This window comes from Tiliqua scincoides, chromosome 3, assembly GCF_035046505.1.
Source record: "Tiliqua scincoides isolate rTilSci1 chromosome 3, rTilSci1.hap2, whole genome shotgun sequence".
Lineage (NCBI taxonomy): Eukaryota > Metazoa > Chordata > Lepidosauria > Squamata > Scincidae > Tiliqua > Tiliqua scincoides.
In genome coordinates this window covers 68,472,714-68,491,201 of record NC_089823.1, presented here as the reverse complement: position 1 = coordinate 68,491,201, position 18,488 = coordinate 68,472,714, and the positions used below count along the sequence as shown (strand labels likewise).

The 18,488-nt window shown below is 42.4% G+C and overlaps 1 protein-coding gene across 3 annotated transcripts in view; it reads right to left on the bottom strand.

The window, feature by feature from the left end:
- The window catches only part of MED14 (mediator complex subunit 14), a 48,828-nt gene extending 32,064 nt beyond the window's left edge, over positions 1 to 16,764 (bottom strand). For 2 of the 3 annotated variants that reach the window (XM_066621748.1, XM_066621749.1), the window contains exons 1-8: positions 16,513 to 16,764; positions 13,721 to 13,747; positions 10,408 to 10,513; positions 9,040 to 9,213; positions 7,715 to 7,844; positions 2,743 to 2,871; positions 2,287 to 2,394; positions 426 to 558 (exon numbers count right to left, since the gene is read on the bottom strand). In XM_066621748.1, coding sequence (XP_066477845.1) covers positions 426 to 558; positions 2,287 to 2,394; positions 2,743 to 2,871; positions 7,715 to 7,844; positions 9,040 to 9,213; positions 10,408 to 10,513; positions 13,721 to 13,747; positions 16,513 to 16,658 — 953 coding nt within the window. In that variant the 5' untranslated portion in view covers positions 16,659 to 16,764. The remainder of the gene's footprint in view (positions 1 to 425; positions 559 to 2,286; positions 2,395 to 2,742; positions 2,872 to 7,714; positions 7,845 to 9,039; positions 9,214 to 10,407; positions 10,514 to 13,720; positions 13,748 to 16,512) is intronic. The other variant, XM_066621750.1, reaches the window with a different exon arrangement.
- Positions 16,765 to 18,488: the final 1,724 nt, after the last annotated feature.

The following is an 18,488-nucleotide window of genomic DNA, read 5'->3' as shown; positions in this document are numbered from 1 at the left end:
AGATAATAGATTTAAGCTGTAGAGCTAAACACAGACCTGGTCTAAGACCTAGTAAGTCACCTCATGCTGACTTGATAATTTATGTGTTATCTTGGATCTTTAGCAGCATTATCATGTGCAGTTTCCATGGCATTCCATCTCAGGAACCCACCTCAAAATATCCATTACTGTTTTGCGGGTTTGTTTGGTTTTTTCCCTAATGCATAACGTTCATACTGTTAGACTTGGTCACCCATACTAGGGTCCACTGGATGCAATGGAACTTCCAAGTAAACATGCATAGGACTGCACTGTAAGATACTTAAATTTGATAGCAGAGGCACTCCGAGGCTTTCCATATTCAGGCTGTGAAGTTTCATTGCAATAGTTACACAGTACTGTATTTGGTCACTTAGATGACATAAGATTTCAATGACTTTACTTACTTCCAAACAGAGAGGGAGAGACATTTGCCCGTATGATATCGTTCCACTTGCACAAGGTCACCCCAGCGTTCTCGAATCAGCATTAAAGTCTGTGAATGTAAAACTTCCAACTGCAGTGACAAGCAGAAGGAGTCTGTAGGACTCAGGTTAAGTCAATACAGTAAGTGTTGTTGCAGGCAGTCTTCTTGAGTTCCCATTAAATTTGTTTACTTTTACATTTCACCTTAGGCTTGCTGCCTTTTGCTGTTTCCATCACAAACACTGCTGCTGCTAACTAAATGTTTTAAAGCCAAACACACCACAGAATTATCTAGAGTCCAACACACGTTCTACAACATAAATGAATCTAGACTGATTCCCAAACTTTTAAGCATCAGGGCCCATCTTAAAAAAAGTTACACATTACCAGCTGCTCAAGCCTCTGTGGTAGTGGAGGTAAGTTTGATTGGCTAGCAGTGGTCTGCCCAGCATTGATGCACATAGTCTAATCTGCCTTGTCAATTTCACGGCCTACCAACAATTGGGCTGTTACCCACAGGTGGGCCGCAGACAATTTGGGAACTGCTGATCTAGACCTATATAAAAAAACTTCATTCAAGTACTGAACACACATACAACATCTATTTCAAACATATGCATACTGTTTAACTCAAAGTAACTATGCAGGCAAAATTTCCCCCTCACCCATGTGACTTTTATATTAATATTTCACACAGCAAGAAGAATCTGTCTTCAATTCATACCACTGTTTGCCTATTACTTATTCATGTTGTATCTCATACAGATGTAAAAAACAAACCCCTAACACTGATGCTTTTATTTAGCAGTAACATATGCTTTCTCAAATATATTTATCTAACACGTATTTTGTGCAGATTACAGATCTCTCCCTAGTCTGGCTTTACAAATTGTCAATATGCACCCAATTATTAGGGGCCACTTTACATTAAACATGTAGCTTACTCTTCAGATTATGGTTTTGGCTGTAAACAGCAGGAACAGGGGTTGGTTAAAACTGGGACAGCAATTTGAAGGGAGAGGGTTTTTTGTTTGTTTGGTTTGCTTTTAAATCCTCCAACAGAGTCCTGGTGACAACCCCTCCCTTCCAAGATGCTACTGGCACCAACAGCAACCTGTCTTCCAAGGTTAAATAGCAGCTGGGGATGAGTTTTCATCCCAATCAATCATCGGGGAGGGGTTTAAAACCCATCTCCCTTGTTATGGTTCCAATCATGATCATCTCCCCCCACCACAGCTCTTATATACCCCTTTCTCAAAGGAAGAACAAACTACACATTTAACATAACATGTATTTTGGTCCTAGCACACTTACTAAAAACACCAAGTACCAATCTATTCCTCTCTTGGAAGCAACTCAGGCTACCAGGACAACCAAACCATGATGTCCTGCATTTAGTTTGAATTATTTCTCAGCCACAATAAGAAGAATGAAAGCGGAGACAAAAGGCAAGTAAATGGCTACTGGACTTTCTTTCCCCTACTGCAAAACAAAGGAAAGAACCCCCCAACACCTGCTTTTCTTGCCCCAGAAAATGGTGAAATAGGCGTCCCCAAACAATAAGTAGCTGGATGCCTTTTCAGCAACCACAGGAGAAAAACAGGTTATAACTGTGACTGAAACAGTCCCATAACCTTCTGTGTAACAGAAAGGAAACGGGTATAAGAACAGGCAAGGAAAGAATTAATACAGCAGCAATGGAACAGCTGCAGATTCAGTGAGAATCTGCAAACTACTTATCCTACTCAAAAAAGCCTTATTGTCTGAATGCATAGTCTCATCCCTATTTTACACATCCTATTTTGAGGTACAAATCACAGAGTTAGTTTTAAAGAAGGATACGTAGGCAGTTGTACATGTCCTGAAGTGGTTTCTCATCAGCAAACAGCCGGGACTGGACCAACTGGTGGATGAAGTTGATCTGCATACTGTGAACCAAGGCTCGACCATCTTCCATTAAAATAAGAATTAAAAATAAAATATTTGTTTTGATGCAGCTTAAAACATGACATAATACTACTTAAATAGTTTGTTAAAAGCCTCATACATTACTGGAAAGTAGTGAGGATTTCTAAATGCTTGGAGAGTACCTATTGATAATGTTACTTTGAGAACACGAAACTGGGGATACAGAGTAAAATACTAAAAGAGACATCATCAAGATTTAAGATGGCCAGAAGAATATAATTTCCCTTAAGAACATTTACTCCATTAGAAGAGTTAATGGAGTATATCAGTTTGAGGCCAGCACTCAAAAACAAGCAGCATTCAATTTACGATAATGACTTTTGGTATTACCTCCAGTCTCTTTGTCCTCAACCAGGATTTCCAGCTTGAGAAGGCGCCATGGGACATCAGGGTCATCTCCCATCACTGTCAAGGTGGCCTCAAATTCACCCTCAACACGAAACTTTACACGACCATTAGCTAGAAATAGCCAAGACGCTCTCTTTTAAATGATTCATCATAAAAGAAATCTTGTATTTTTTTTAAAAAACTCAGTTCTTCATGTATTCTACACATGCACTATGTATATCATGCAGTTCCACATAATATTCCTAAAATGGTGTACAATTAAATGGTTAAAACCAGAAAATATAACCATAATAAAAGAAATTAATCAGAAAACAGAAATCTAGTTAGAAGACTCACAACCATATTGCACAGTAGGCACATTACAAAAGAAAACTAAGATGTTTTTTTCCCCAGAAACCCAGCTACCACAAGCCTGAAAAATTAAAACATCTGAATGAGCCACCTGAATGCTGACAATAAAGCACCAAAGTTAGGCACCACAACCAAGAAGGGTTAAAAAGGGTTACTACAGCCTCAATCCTGATTTGAAGTTTGTGTGCTCAGACAGATTTCCCACAGGCAACAAACCTCCTGAAATGACTTAAAAACCTGGAAGGCATAAATAGGAATAGGCAGAAGTGTCTGCAAATGGTGTTATTTATTTTTCTCAGAAATAAGCCCACTGTGTTCAGTAAGACTTAGTTTATAATCCTCTCTCACCGGAAACAAACATCTCTAAGGATAGGTATTCAGAGCCCAAATCTTAGAGGACCTTCACAGTAAACAGCATCTTAAACTGAGCTTAAAAGCAGGCCACTACAACCAAAATGTGTGTCGTGTACTCTCTATGCTTTATTCCATCAACAGGTGGACAGCTTTATTTTGTGCACTGTTGTGAAGTTTATGAACTGTTTTTGCAAGGGCAGCACCATGTAAAAGGCATGGCAGTCAAGGAGAGCCCTTAACAAATCATGAAAGACTGTGGCATAGTTTCCACGGTCCATGAAACAGTACCTATGTATGCAGGAATGGATCCAAGAGTGTTCATACATTGTGAATCTGATCCTTCAGAGGAACCTGAATAGGATTCAAAGAATTCACACTTCCACTAGGTCACAGTGGCTATCATCCATCAGGTACAGTTTTATCAAGATTCAGTTTGCATTTCTCATCAAACCTATCAAGCCCAAGACTTTAAAGCCAATTGCTCTAGACAGAAATTCAGTGGCCCCACTGCCACTCTTGGATTCAGTAAAAAGAAAAGAGTTTGGTATCACTATATTGAGGTTCATACTGCAAACCAAATTGAGAGTCTCCCAGCAGGGAAGAACATAAGAACAGCCCCACTGGATCAGGCCATAGGCCCATCTAGTCCAGCTTCCTGTATCTCACAGCGGCCCACCAAATGCCACAGGGAGCACACCTGATAACAAGAGACCTCATCCTGGTGCCCTCCCTTGCATCTGACGTAGCCCATTTCTAAAATCAGGAGGTTGCACATACACATCATGGTTTGTAACCCATAATGGATTTTTCCTCCAGAAACTTGTCCAATCCCCTTTTAAAGGCATCCAGGTCAGATGCCATCACCACATCCTGTGGCAAAGAGTTCCACAGACTGACCACATGCTGAATAAAGAAATATTTTCTTTTATCTGTCCTAACTCTCCCAACACTCAATTTTAGTGGATGTCCCCTGGTTCTGCTGTTATGTGAGAGTGTAAAGAGCATCTCTCTAGCCACTTTATCCTTCCCATGCATAATTTTGTATGTCTCAATCATGTCCCCCCTCAGGTGTCTCTTTTCTAGGCTGAAGAGGCCCAAACGCCATAGCCTTTCCTCATAAGGAAGATGCCCCAGCCCTGTAATCATCTTAGTCACTCTTTTTTGCACCTTTTCCATTTCCACTATATCCTTTTTGAGATGTGGTGACCAGAACTGAACACAGTACTCCAGGTGTGGCCTTACCATAGATTTGTACAACGGCATTATAATATTAGCTGTTTTGTTCTCAATACCTTTTCTAATGATCCCCAGCATAGAATTGGCTTTCTTCACTGCCACCGCACATTGGGTCGACACTTTCATCGATTTGTCCACCACCACCCCAAGATCTCTCTCCTGATCTGTCACAGACAGCTCAGAATCCATTAGCTTATATGTGAAGTTTTGATTTTTTGCCCCAATGTGCATGACTTTACACTTACTGACATTGAAGCGCATCTGCCATTTTGCTGCCCATTCTGCCAGTCTGGAGAGATCCTTCTGGAGCTCCTCACAATCACTTCTGGTCTTCACCATTTGGAAAAGTTTGGTGTCGACTGCAAACTTAGCCACCTCACTGCTCAACCCTGTCTCCAGGTCATTTATGAAGAGGTTGAAAAGCACCGGTCCCAGGACAGATCCTTGGGGCACACCGCTTTTCACCTATCACCATTGTGAAAATTGCCCATTGGCACCCACTCTCTGTTTCCTGGCCGTCAACCAGTTCTCAATCCAGGAGGACCTGCCCTCTAACTCCCTGACTGTGGAGTTTTTTCAGTAGCCTTTGGTGAGGGACCGTGTCAAACGCCTTCTGAAAGTCCAGATATATAATGCCCACGGGTTCTCCCGCATCCACATGCCTGTTGACCTTTTCAAAGAATTCTATAAGGTTCGTGAGGCGAGACTTACCCTTGCAGAAGCCATGCTGATTCTCCCTCAGCAGGGCCTGTTCGTCTATGTGTTTTGAGATTCTATCTTTGATGAGGCATTCCACCATCTTACCCGCTATAGATGTTAGACTGACCGACCTATAGTTTCCTGGATCCCCACTCTTTCCCTTTTTAAAGATGGGCATGACATTTGCTGTCCTCCAATCCTCTGGCACCGTGGCCGTTTTGAGGGACAAGTTGCATATTTTAGTCAAGAGATCAGCAACTTCATTCTTCAATTCCTTAATAATTCTTGGGTGGATGCCATCAGGGCCCGGTGACTTATTGATCTTTAATTTATCAATGAGATCTGAAACATCTTCTCTTTCAACCTCTATCTGACTTAATTCCTTAGTCAGGAGGGGCCATTTGGGCAGCGGTATTTGCCGTGAAGACAGATGCAAAGAACTCATTTAATTTCTCTGCCATCTCTTAGTCTCCTTTTATTTCCCATTTCCCTCCCTCACCATCCAGAGGGCCAACCGCTTCTCTGGCGGGTTTCCTGCTTCTAACATATTTCAAAAAGCTTTTATTATTCCCCTTAATGCTGTTGGCCATGTGTTCCTCATAGTCTCGCTTGGCCTCCCATATCACCTTCTTACATTTCTTTTGCCACAGTTTATGTTCCTTTTTATTCTCCTCATTAGGGCAAGACTTCCATTTATGGAAGGAAGCTACCTTGCCCTTTACGGCCTCTCTAACTTGGCTGGTTGGAATGCGGGCACCCTCCTGGACTTAGTGGAGCCCTTCTTCCTTTGCGATATACACTTCCGCTGGGCCTCTATTACTGTTGTTTTAAGCAGCCTCCATGCACCCTGGAGAGATTGGATTCTTTTTACTTTCCCTTAAATTGACCCAGTCAATATGAGGATAATTGAAGTCCCCCATGATTACAACCCTGTCCCTCTTTGTCACCTCCCTGATCTATTTCCTCATCTCAAGGTACCCTTCCCGTTTCTGGTCTGGAGGACGATAGTACGCCCCCAGTATTACATCACTCCTCAGGCCTGGTAATTTAACCCATAGAGTTTCTATGGAGTCGGACCTGCTGTCAATCTCTACCAGCAGTCTGGTTCCATTCTGGTTCAAGTGAAGCCCGTCCCTCTTGTACAGGCCCTGCTAATCCCAAAACGTTCCCCAGTACCTAACAAATCTAAACCCCTCCTCCCTACACCACCGTCTCATCCACACATTGAGACCCCTGATCTCCGCCTGCCTAGCTGGCCCTGCATGAGTAACAGGTAGCACTTCCGAGAATGCTACCTTTGAGGGCCTGGCTTTCAGCTTCCTACCTAATAGCCTAAATTTGGCCTCCAGGACCTCACAGCTACACTTGCCCACGTCATTGGTGCCGATATGCACCACAACCACTACCTCCTCCCCAGCACTATCTACCAGCTTTATATATACACATACCCCTTCCCTGCCAACAACAGCGCCCAGCAAATGCATTGCTGCTGTGCTGCTGATTTCCAGTTCCCCTGATGGGTTATGACCCATCAGTTTGGGAACCACTGCATTAAACATACAGTAATAGCCAGCAAATACCATGTATGGAAAATCTCACGGGGCTGAGCAGAACTTGGTCATTGCTCACTAAAACAGATAAGATAATGCATGCAAACTACTTGTACTCAAACAGATAGAGATCATGCTCTAAATAACTCCTTTTGGGCATAGCCATGTCTATTATACATCTAATGGAAGTTCTGGTTGTGTCTTTCGACTCCAACAGCAATCTTTCCAAATCACACTTGAAACTGCCCTTGAAACTTCACAAACACTGTTTGAGTTTGGCAGATTACTAGTAAGAAAAAAGTCTTCTCCAGCGATACTTAGTAAGTCATCCAAGTCTCTGGACCACAGCCCTATCATATTTCAGCCTTTTTATGGATTGAATGAAAGGAAATGTACATCTTATAAGCAGACTTCTAAATCTTTAATGGCTGCCTACCTGCCATTACTTCTAATTCTGCTAACCCACAAGTCTATTTCTACAAACTTTGAATTAAGAAATTCAAACTTTGCAAGCAGCAGTTTGTTCAAAGAAATCAGAAAATAAGTAATTCACAAAAACAGATTTTCTTATCACATAATTTTGGAGGGTAGCTGAAATTAAGAAAAGTTTCCATAATTTGATCAATAAATGATCCTTCCAGATGTTTGAATACAAAAGACATTTCAGAGTCTTCTTAAGTTGTTCATGAACTTTAATCCTTCACTTAAATCTATATTCAGAACTTTAGTTATTCTGAAGTAAAATAGTTAAAACAACTGCTTACCAACTGTAAGATTTGCCAACTGTGGTGGAAGGTCTGTTGTTACCAGCCGATGGCGAAGAATCTGGTTTAACTGATGAAGAGTAGTTTGTTTCTCAATTTTTGTTATTGGATCAGGAGGAATTATTTTATCCTGTGAAAGGTAAACATGGGCATTCAGTCATCCAAAATTTCTTTAAGCAAGTAGTGAGAACAAAACCCCAGTGTCCAGATTATATTGTCATATTGGCCACGATTCAGAAACGAGTGAGCTCATGCTTACAGTAAATTGATGGAACTTTTGTCACTCTTTCAACCGCTGTCTCTCCATGCCATATCATGTACAGTACTCCTTTTAAAATAAAAGGTGTTTCAAAAGCAGTTTGCTGAGTAGTGGAGCAAATATTGGAATATAAGTCTAGGGCCCCCTTGACTGGAAGCTTATGGAACTAGTTACACCACTTTGAAAACTTGCAATTGTATAAACAAACAGAACTTATCAGAATATATAGCCATGTTACCAATACTAGTCCCATCAATTCACAGAATCCATTACATTTTCACTAGTGTCTCACACAAAGCATTATTTAGGCTGCAATCCTAGGCACACTTACTTGTGAGTAAGTCCCACAGAATGCAACAGAACTTGCTTCTGAGGAGACATGCATTCGATTCTACTCTAAAGGAACTGTGAAGCAACTGGCACACAAGGCTTTTGGAGAACAGAACGCATGATGTACTGAGCCTTCACTGAACAGTAGTTAATACATACAGCAGTAGCCTTATAATAAGAAAATCCCTTCTGGATCAGGCCAAAGGGTCATCTAGTCCCTCTTCCTGTATCTCACAGAGGCCCATCAGATCCCTCAGGAAGCACACAAAACAAAAAGATACCTGCATCCTGTTGCCGCTCCCTTGCAACTGGCATTCCAATATAGCCTACTTCTAAAACCAGGAGGCTGCACATACCCATCAAGACTTGTGATGGACTTTTCTTTTAGAAATCTGTCTAGTCCCCTTTTAAAGGCATCTAGGCAAGATGCCATCATCACATCCTGCGACAAGGAGTTCCATAGACTAATTACACGCTGGGTAAAGAAATATTTCCTTTTGTCTGTTCTAACTCTCCGGACACTCAATTTCTTACTTAGTGACAAATATTCTAGTTGAGCTTCAGTTACTGGGGTTTTAAATAGCCTCCTACAAACCTGCCGCTGAACAAAGTTCAGTAACTGCAAATATAAATTTTCACATGCAGAAAAGCTGCAAAGGATAACCATCTCCTGCACGTAAACCGTGATAAACAATGAAAGAAGCACATTCATTACTTATATGTTAGAGCAATTTACCCGTATACATGTTGGCAATCGTGGATATGACCCAGTTGTCAGGACATCAATAGCATATGGGATTGCAAAACTGGGTAGACGAGCGTGAACCAAAGCATCTCTAGCTAGTGACGCTAAACGATCGGCAGTGTCAACAAACAAAATTGCTTGCTGATCTAGAAAGCTTGATATCATCTGCAAGAAATATATATTTATATGTATACACACACACAAATTCCTTTTAAATTCACTCTCAGCTAATTTGTCAACAACTTTATAAAGCTTTTCATATATATATCCCAACAAATTCCACTGTTTAACCTGCTCAAAAGGCTACTGTTTTTGATGAAAGAAATACTGCATTGGTTCTGAAAACCTCACTGAACCACATGGGTAAAGTAAAGATTTTAGTTTTCTATGCAAACAAACTGCTCTTAAGAATAAAGTAAATATTTCAAAAATATGCAAACAAAATACATGCTGCTTTGTAAGGATTGGTAACTGAAAGGAAGATAAGCACATGTAAGTTTTGCAGTGGATATAATTATTAACAAGAAATAGCATAAAAGATCAAGGCTAGGATCCACAAATCACTTACGCAAGCATACGTTTACTTTAAATGACTGGTTTCTATTGACCTCAGAACAGACCAAGCCAGTACTAAGTACTCTGGATTGCACTGCAGTTTCACAAACTAACAGCCCACTCCTAACCAATTTTCTAGTGCTGACACAGTTGTGATGCAGCTCCAAGGTAAGGAAAGAAGTGTTCCCTCAATTTGAGGAGGCCTCCATGATTGCCCCACAACTAACGAATGCAGCATGCACCCCATTGACATTGGAAAGTTGGTTAGGATTGAGTAGTAACACACACATAATAAATTTTAGTAAATTTTTACTGTTGTGCAGTAACAGAATTTTCTGAAAATACGATGCCATTGGCACTAGATCTACCATATTTAAACATTTTCCAACAACATAAGGTTTGTTGCCGTTTAAGAGAAATCTGCTTCTTAATTTTGTTTCAGAATACGTTTCAGTTGTAAAGTTAATTGTCATTTTTACTTTACGTTCCTCTCTAACACACTGCTGGATTATTAGGCTGCAAATGGAAGGTTTTCATTAGTTGAAGATTAGGAATGAAATCATGGGTGGTTTGGTCTTTCTGTGTTTGGCCCTCTTAACTGTGACCAGAAGTTTGAAAAGGTGACCATTTAACACATATGAAAGAAAACAAAGCTATTTAACTTATTGTAACAAATGCTCAACAACTTCTGAGCACTTAGAATGTCAGTAACCAGCCTTCCAATTACCTCAGCTAGATTCAACACAGAAATGATCCTATTCCCATTAAATTCAACTGAGAATTCATAAACAATCTCAAACTTACCGCACATTTTTCTACCTTTCCAGCATTATTGGCCCATTTTACCAAAGCTAACAATCGAACAAACAGCTGCCGGGTGCGACTTGCAAACTGCACTATTTCTATTTTTCTGCAAAGAAACAAATTGCATTTAGTAAGTCTGTTCAATTACTATAAAAAAATAGATAGTAAAAGGTAACAATGAGATAAGCCACTAGTGACTCCTCTCAGAATACTAGGCCATCACTGCAATCAGATACCACAGTACAAGTATTTAGGACAGGAGACAGGCTGCATTGTATTTACAGTGAGACTAACCTGCCCAAAGGGTATGCACTGTTGCATTAACTAAGTGTGAGGACTGTAAACTATTTGCTTTCATATGAAGATCTAAGAATGCAGGAAGTGCTTTTAGTTTGTTCTTCTCCTGTATATGCTCAAGTTTGCTTAAGAGCAGGGGTGCCCAAACCCAGCCCTGGGGCCACTTGCGACCCTCAAGGACTCCCAATCCAGCCCTCAGGGAGATCCCAGTCTCCAATGAGCTTCTGGCCCTCCAGAGATGTGCTGGAGCCTGCACTGGCCTGAAGCAAATGCTCTCAGTGTGGTCAACTGTTCGACCTTCTGTGTGAGCTATGAGAGGAGGGCTCCCTCCTCTGCTCGCTGTTTCACGTCTGTGAAGCAGCAGCAGCAGCAAAGGAAAGGCTGGCCTTTTATAGGCCTTGAGCTATTGCAAGACCTTCATTCGTTCATACAAGTTCCATCTCTAATATATTTATTTATGTAGATTTATTCACATTTGAAATGTAAATTCTCCCCCCTCCCCGCTCCCAACACAGTGTCAGAGAAATGATGAGGCCCTCCTGCCAAAAAGTTTGGACACTCCTGCTTAAGAGTAAGAAATTTAGGGTGCAACCCTAACCAACTTTCTAGCACCTAGGTAAGGACAATGCAGCTCTGAAGTAAGGATTGGGCTCCAAGTTGTTTAAATTTTATTAACTATAAACTGTCTTGATTTTCTCTTTTATAGAAAGATAATTTTAATAAAAATAAAATATTCCTGTTCTTCTGAGAGATTTTTTAAAAATCTATTGCTATTCTATTTCTCTACATCAGTGTTTCTCAAACTTTAGTCTGGATCCACTAGGTGGGTCATGAGCCAATTTCAGGTGGGTCCCCATTCATTTCAATATTTTATTTTTAATATATTAGATTTGATGCTACCATGGTATGCGACTGAATCTGAGGAAATGTAGCAGATCTGCACTTTTAACAGGCTACTAGGAACAATGGAGGTTTTTAACAATGATAGCAAATTAGACTTACTCCTGGGTAAGTGTGGGTAGGATTGCAGCCTAGAATTGCTAAATATATTCCTGCTTGATGATGCCACTTACGGTCATGACATCACTTCCTGTATGCCTGACATTCTCATTTTAAAAAGTGGGTCCTGGTTTTAAAGGATTGAGAACCACTGCTCTATATAGTTTAATCACTAGCACCAAATACTAAATCAAGGACAGTTAAGCTAGTTAATTAAAATATCCCCTAAAGCTGTTGCAGTCAAGAGCAGGACACCAACAGTGTTATAATCAATGACTAAGTATTCACAGTGACACACTTTCAGCAACTTCAATTTACCACAGGCTACAGGCAAATCTCAATGTAATGCAAGGCAACACAGATAATTTGATTTTCTAATAATGAATACAAAGCCACTGTAAATAGGAAATCCCAGCAAAACGACTCTAGTTCCTACCAGCACTTAGAACAGCAAACTCTAGTTATGTTTTGTTACAGACACTCCCAAACACGTGTGCAGTTTAAACTGACTTCATCTCGGTTTCAGAGCCAGGCAGGCCTCCCTGATCTGTGAAAAGGGGTGAGATTTTGCTGGCTCCCAAAAAGGCGCCTCTATGGTTGATTAAATCTGGGTGCTTGAGATCTGATAAAAAGGATAGCTGGCAAGAACAAAGCTCTGCCTGAATGTTAAATCAAATTACAATTGCCCAACTGGGTAGTTCTTACCAGGCTCTGGGCCAAGAAGTCTCCCAACCTGAGCCTGATGTCACACATCCTGCATGTAACATTCTTCAGCAGGAATCCCATGAGGGCCATCTTTCTCTCCACCAAAATATCTTGAGGTTTCTGTCCCAGTAGGAACCTCCATTTTTTAACAGGCTTACTAAGGTGTGCTTTGAGGTTTCTCCTCCACTTTTTGGTGTCACTTCAGAAACTAGCTGGGGTGTCCATGATTGTTTGGAGGCTTCTTGTCCCAGAAGTAAGTCTCTTCCATTTCTTGGTCTTTTCCTCCTCTGAAACCTGGAAACTTTGCAGCCCTGCTTTGCTGCTCGGGAAGGACTTCGCACTCAAGCCATAATAATTACAATTACAACTGTAACCAGCAGACTAGGATAGGTGATCTCCCCCTCCCTTTTTTTATCTTCACAGCGCTCGCTCTTGCGCTCTCCCCCCCAAGATTCAATTACCTTTTCCAACTAACCTTGCTGTCCAAATAAAGCTATTTGAAAGTATCTATCTCCTGTGTAACTGACCTGAAATTAAATGTGCCTTTTACTTGTTATCTATATTTCTTTTAAAAACTATCTTCTTTGAGGAGCTCTATCTTGTGGTTATTGTCAGCCTAATTTTGAGGCACTTAGAGATTGTTTGCACCATTACACCATGTCAATGGTGCCAGAACTTTGTCACACTGCTAAATTTGATCTCTCACTTGCTAATATCCCCAATTTCAGTTATATGTGTGCATGTGCATGACACGTGTAAGATACATGTGAAGGAGCAGTGTTGGCAATAGTCTATAGTAGTATTTCCAGCCTTGAAAAAAACATTAAACAATCACTTAGAACAGCAGTCACAGAAACTATCATTAGCACTTTCCCTTCAAAGCAGGATTTGCAATCCTGGCTAGGATAAAATGGCAAACTATGGTTTATACTCATTGGATTGAAAAGGGGAGCAGAAAACAGACAAGAAGCAAGTTCACCCTTCGAGCACGAAACCATGATTTGGTGTTACAAGTGAACTAGCCCAATACTGTGCTATACATCTGAGTTGAGATGCACACAGTAAAGGCAAGGTGAATATTAATCTACAGAACAGGAGCATAATTGAATCAGCTCTTTCATCTTAAACAACTAATCATGCAATCCTATACATGACAACTCAAAAGTAAGTTCAATGAGTTTAATGGCACTTACTCTCAGGCAAGTGTGTATAGGATTGCACCTGAAGGGGGGAAAAACAATTGGCCTAACTATTTCTCAATCACCCCATATCTAAGAGTCATTTTTAATCTGTCCTAATTGCTATTACTCACCTTTCCATATCAGTCTTTCTTGGCAATCTGTTTTTGTTGAAGAAAAAAAAAAGAAACAGCAGCATTATGTTGTGTCAAAGAAAACAAAATCATTACACTACAGTTTGTGAGAAGTTCCACATTTCACCACTCCACCAATTACACATTACATTTTGTACAATTAACTACATTCCAAAACACACTTATAGGACAATTTTGTCTTCCTGAAGTTTGTTATTCTTGTACCCATTTCCTAACACATTTCTGCCCAGCCCACAGGTGGTACACATTCAGTCCCTGTTGTATATATGCAACATTGGGCAGAAATTGCCTAAACTGTGTTCCTGTGGGTGACAAATGAAGTACAGTATAAAAGGAAAAACATGCACCATCAAACACACAACATATGCAAGTCCACCATGCATCTTTCGACTCCAATTCACACTTCACATATTCCCCAAAGGAAACACAAATGTAAATCTGAAAAGTAACCTACAGTGCAAAGTGTGAGCCAGCAGTAATTGCACTATCCTATATCTCTAAGTCCAACATTTTTCCCACTATGAAAGTCAAACAAGTTTGGAGTTACAGATCCAGTGATTTTTAGTTCTGGGGAGTGTGTACACTAGTAATGCCACTACAGTATTAGTCAACAGAATGATAAATACCCTACTTATAGCAGCTTTCAATATGCACTTTTACAAACAGTATGCTAGAACACAACTATAACGATTCACAAACCACTATAAACCGAGTTTGAATCCATATAGCCCCACTAAAATCAATGCAGCTTAACACAAATGTGAATATTTCAGAGCAACACGTTTCAGGCTGTTGGTGTAATTCATATGCAAAACAGCAACTGCTGCTGCAATATCTTGAAAATGAATTGGTTTATCATAACTTTCATAGCTTTCAAGGCCAAGAGCTTACTTCTTCAAATTCCTGAAGAGACTGGAACAATTAATTGATGTGCATGCATCACTGCTGCCAGCTTCAACTCATTAAGATAGCTATGTGTGATTTAAAGTCTAACCCACACTCCCATATTAATTACTTGGACTGTGACATACAGAGGCCCATGTTTGGTCCTCCCTATTCCATGAACTGCTCTAGCCAGCATTTAAGTCTTTCCCTGCAGCAGCACAGACACCACCATTCAATCTACTATCATAAAGGACTTGTCACAGACACACAGCTGTAATGGGAGATGACTGAAAGACGCCTCAGTGAAGGAACTTGTGTCTTTTCCCAGAAATGTTCTAGCCATACAGCGTGCAATGTTCTAAAGCTGAGCTACAAATTTCACATAAAGTATATAACTTGCTTTGTTGTTTAATTTACTGTATATCCAGATTTCATGAGGTCTGGCTACTGCAAAAATTGCAGGAATTGGAAACATACAGGGGTATATATGACAGTCTTCAAAGCACAACAAAGAGGCTCTTAATGAGGCAGTCAGGTCTCCCATAGCCTGCAGAGTGTGTTTACACAACAGAGGCTCTTAATGCAAAGAGGCATTAAGAGGCATTTATCTATCTCCAGTAGCCTGTGCATCCAGCTAGTTTCTGGCAGGGAATGTCTGTTTACACAACAAAGACACTAAACTGGGCAGAATGTTCACTTAACAACCTAATTGCATAACAGGAATGAGAGAATATCTCTATCATTAAGTGGCACACACCTGAAATCCAAACAAATAGGATGCTTCCCCCAATAATTTATACAGGTGGGTAACAGGGAGAGGTGGAAGACTAGAATAGACAACTCAGTTCACACCTCTTACAGTGATTAGCAGGCTGTCCTGAGAAACTGAAATACAAGATCTAACCCAGAGCACAGCAAATTGCCAGCTATAGCCCAACTCACATATGCCATCATCATGGAAGCAAAATTGTTTTCCAGCAGGACAAAAACAGGGACATTTTCCCAGATTTATCACAAAGCAAACATTCAATAAGAAACAAACAGCCAATTATAACAAACATTACCTGTACACATCAGATGTTTTCAAACACTCTTTAAGCTCTACATCTGTGATTTTCAACCATTTTTCCATTCATGGCACACTGGCAAAGCACTAAAATTGTCCAGACACACCATAAGTTTGTTTTTTCTTTTTACAACTGACAAAATGCACAGCACTGCTGGTTGAGGACTCACATCCCCCAATGCAGCTATTTTCAACCACTGCGCCACAGCAGTTGGTGTGCCGCAAGTGGTCCACAGGTGTGCCACAGAAATTTTGGGGGAAGATCAATTATTAGTAGGGCCACTGGGAGTGTGGGGTGTGAGCCCCCAACCAGCAGCATGGTGTGCCTTGTCAGTTGTCCAAGACCCGTTGGTGTGCCTTGACCATTTTAGTGCCTTGTCAGTGTGCCGTGAGATGAAAAAGGTGGAAAACTGCTGCCCACCGGCTCCACTAAGAACGTAAGAAGAGCCCTGCTGGGTCAAGCCAAAGGCCCATCTAGTCCAGCTTCCTGTGCCTCGAGGTGGCCCCCAAGGGCTTCAAGACAAGACACAACCTGTGCCCTGGTGCCCTCCCTGCACCTGGCTCTGAGGCAGCCTGCCTCTAAAACCAGGAGCTTGCATGTACCTCCCAGATACTGTAACCTGTGATGAGACTTTCCTCCAGAAACCTGTCCAGTCCCTCTCAGAGGCATCTAGGCAAGAGCCACCACTGCTTCCTGTGGCAGGGAGTTCCACAGACTAGTCACACCTTAAGAGGCGCACCGGGGGAGGGCGGGGGGGGGCCACCGAGCCAGGGGCACTCCTCGGACGGGCGCCTGCGCGGGGAAGGGGGAGCTACTCACAGGTCGGCGAGGACGGTGAGCTCCGCGTAGGTGCGGTGCAGCAGGAAGTCGATGAGGGTGCTGAGCCGCGGCGGCGGAGCCGGGGCCGGAGCGGGCCCCCCCCCGGCCGGGACCAGCTGGTGGCTCTCCAGTTGCACCGGCGCCATCGCTGCGCTGCGAGCCCTCAGAGCCTCCCTCACTCCGCACCGGCGACGGCACGAGCAGGACAGGAGAAGCAGCGGCGTTCCACACGCTCCCTCAGCCCGCAGGCGCCATCGCTGGTGGGGCGGGCACTCCGCCGGAAGTGATCCGAGGGTGGCGCCGGACCGGAAAGAGAACCCTTCCGGCTCCATGCGACGGGCGGGGGTGGAGTGACGCGCCGGGCTTCCTTGTGCCGGAAGTGCCGTTGGAGGGGCAGGGGGCGCTAGAGGCGCAGCCAGTGCTGGGGCGGGGCGGGACGGGGCGACTCCTTCCCTGACGCTGACTGCTGGCCTCAGCAGTTTCATGAGAGCCCAGCCTGTGCATGTCTACTCAGAAGTAAGCCCCATTGTAGTCAATGGGACTTACTCCCAGGAAAGGGTGGAGAGCCTGGCAACCTTAGAGCCACATTCTATGCATGTCTACTCAGAAGTAAGTCCCATTAGAGTCAATGGGACTTACTCCCAGAAAAGGATAGGATTGTGGCCTTCGAGCCCAAGCCTATGCATGTCTACTCGGAAGTAAGTTCCATTGTAGTCAGTGGGGTTTACTCCCAGGAAAGGGTGGATAGGGTTTCGACCTGACTCAGGAAGAAATTCAGCTCTGTTTGTACTGAGAGAAGCTGCACCTGTTGTACATGCCTCTCCCTCTGCATGGTAAAGGCAGAGAAACCGTGTCAGGAAAAATAAGAGCCAAATCTAGGATTATGTTTGGAAAGTGGCATTTGGTCTTCTCAGCACCCCAATCTAAGCTCTTCAATGTTGATAACCTGGCACCTGAGCGGACATGCTTGAGACACAAAATTATGCAGGGGGTGGACAGAGAGATGCTCTTTTCCCTCTCACACAACACCAGAACCAGGGCACATCCACTCAAATGGAGTGTTGGAGAGTCAGGACAGACAAAAGAAAATATTTCTTTACTCAGTGTGTGGTTAGTCTGTGGAACTCCTTGCCACAGGAAGTGGTGATGGTGTCTGGCCTGGATGCCTTTAAAAGGAGACTGGACAAATTTCTGGAGGAAAAGTCCATCACGGGTTATAAGCCATGATGGGTATGTGCAACCTCTTGGAAGTGGGCTACCTCAGAATGCAGAGGAGGACATCAGGATGCAGGTCTCTTGTTGTCTTGTATGCTTCCTGAGGCATCTGGTGGGCAACTGTGAAATACAGGAAGCTGGACCAGATGAGCTTTGGCTTGATCCAGTGGGGCTCTTCTGATCTTATGTTCTTATCTAAACATATTACATCAAAGCAAAATTGCTTTGTTTTGTTAGGGCAGTGTTTTTCCTGTTTTTACCACTGTCAGGGTCCAGGGGGAAAAAAGAATACCCCCAGGTAGCTGCCCTGCTGCCACCATCCCAAAAGCCAGGATCACGAGAGGTATTCCCTGGGCTGAATCCCCCTTCCTTATAACATAACTCTTTAGTGGGTCCTCTTTAGTTCCTCTCTTTTACTCTCTAGAAGAAGGGAGTAATGGTTCCAGGTCTCTCAATAAGGCCCAAACAAAAAGGAATGAGGAACACAGAATTTATTAAGATCCATTAACAAATAAAAGGATTTAATATAAATCCAAATATAAGAACATAAGAACAGCCCCACTGGATCAGGCCATAGGCCCATCTAGTCCAGCTTCCTGTATCTCACAGCGGCCCACCAAATGCCCCAGGGAGCACACCAGATAACAAGAGACCTCATCCTGGTGCCCTCCCCTACATCTGGCATTCTGACTTAACCCATTCCTAAAATCAGGAGGTTGCGCATACACATCATGGTTTGTACCCCATAATGGATTTTTCCT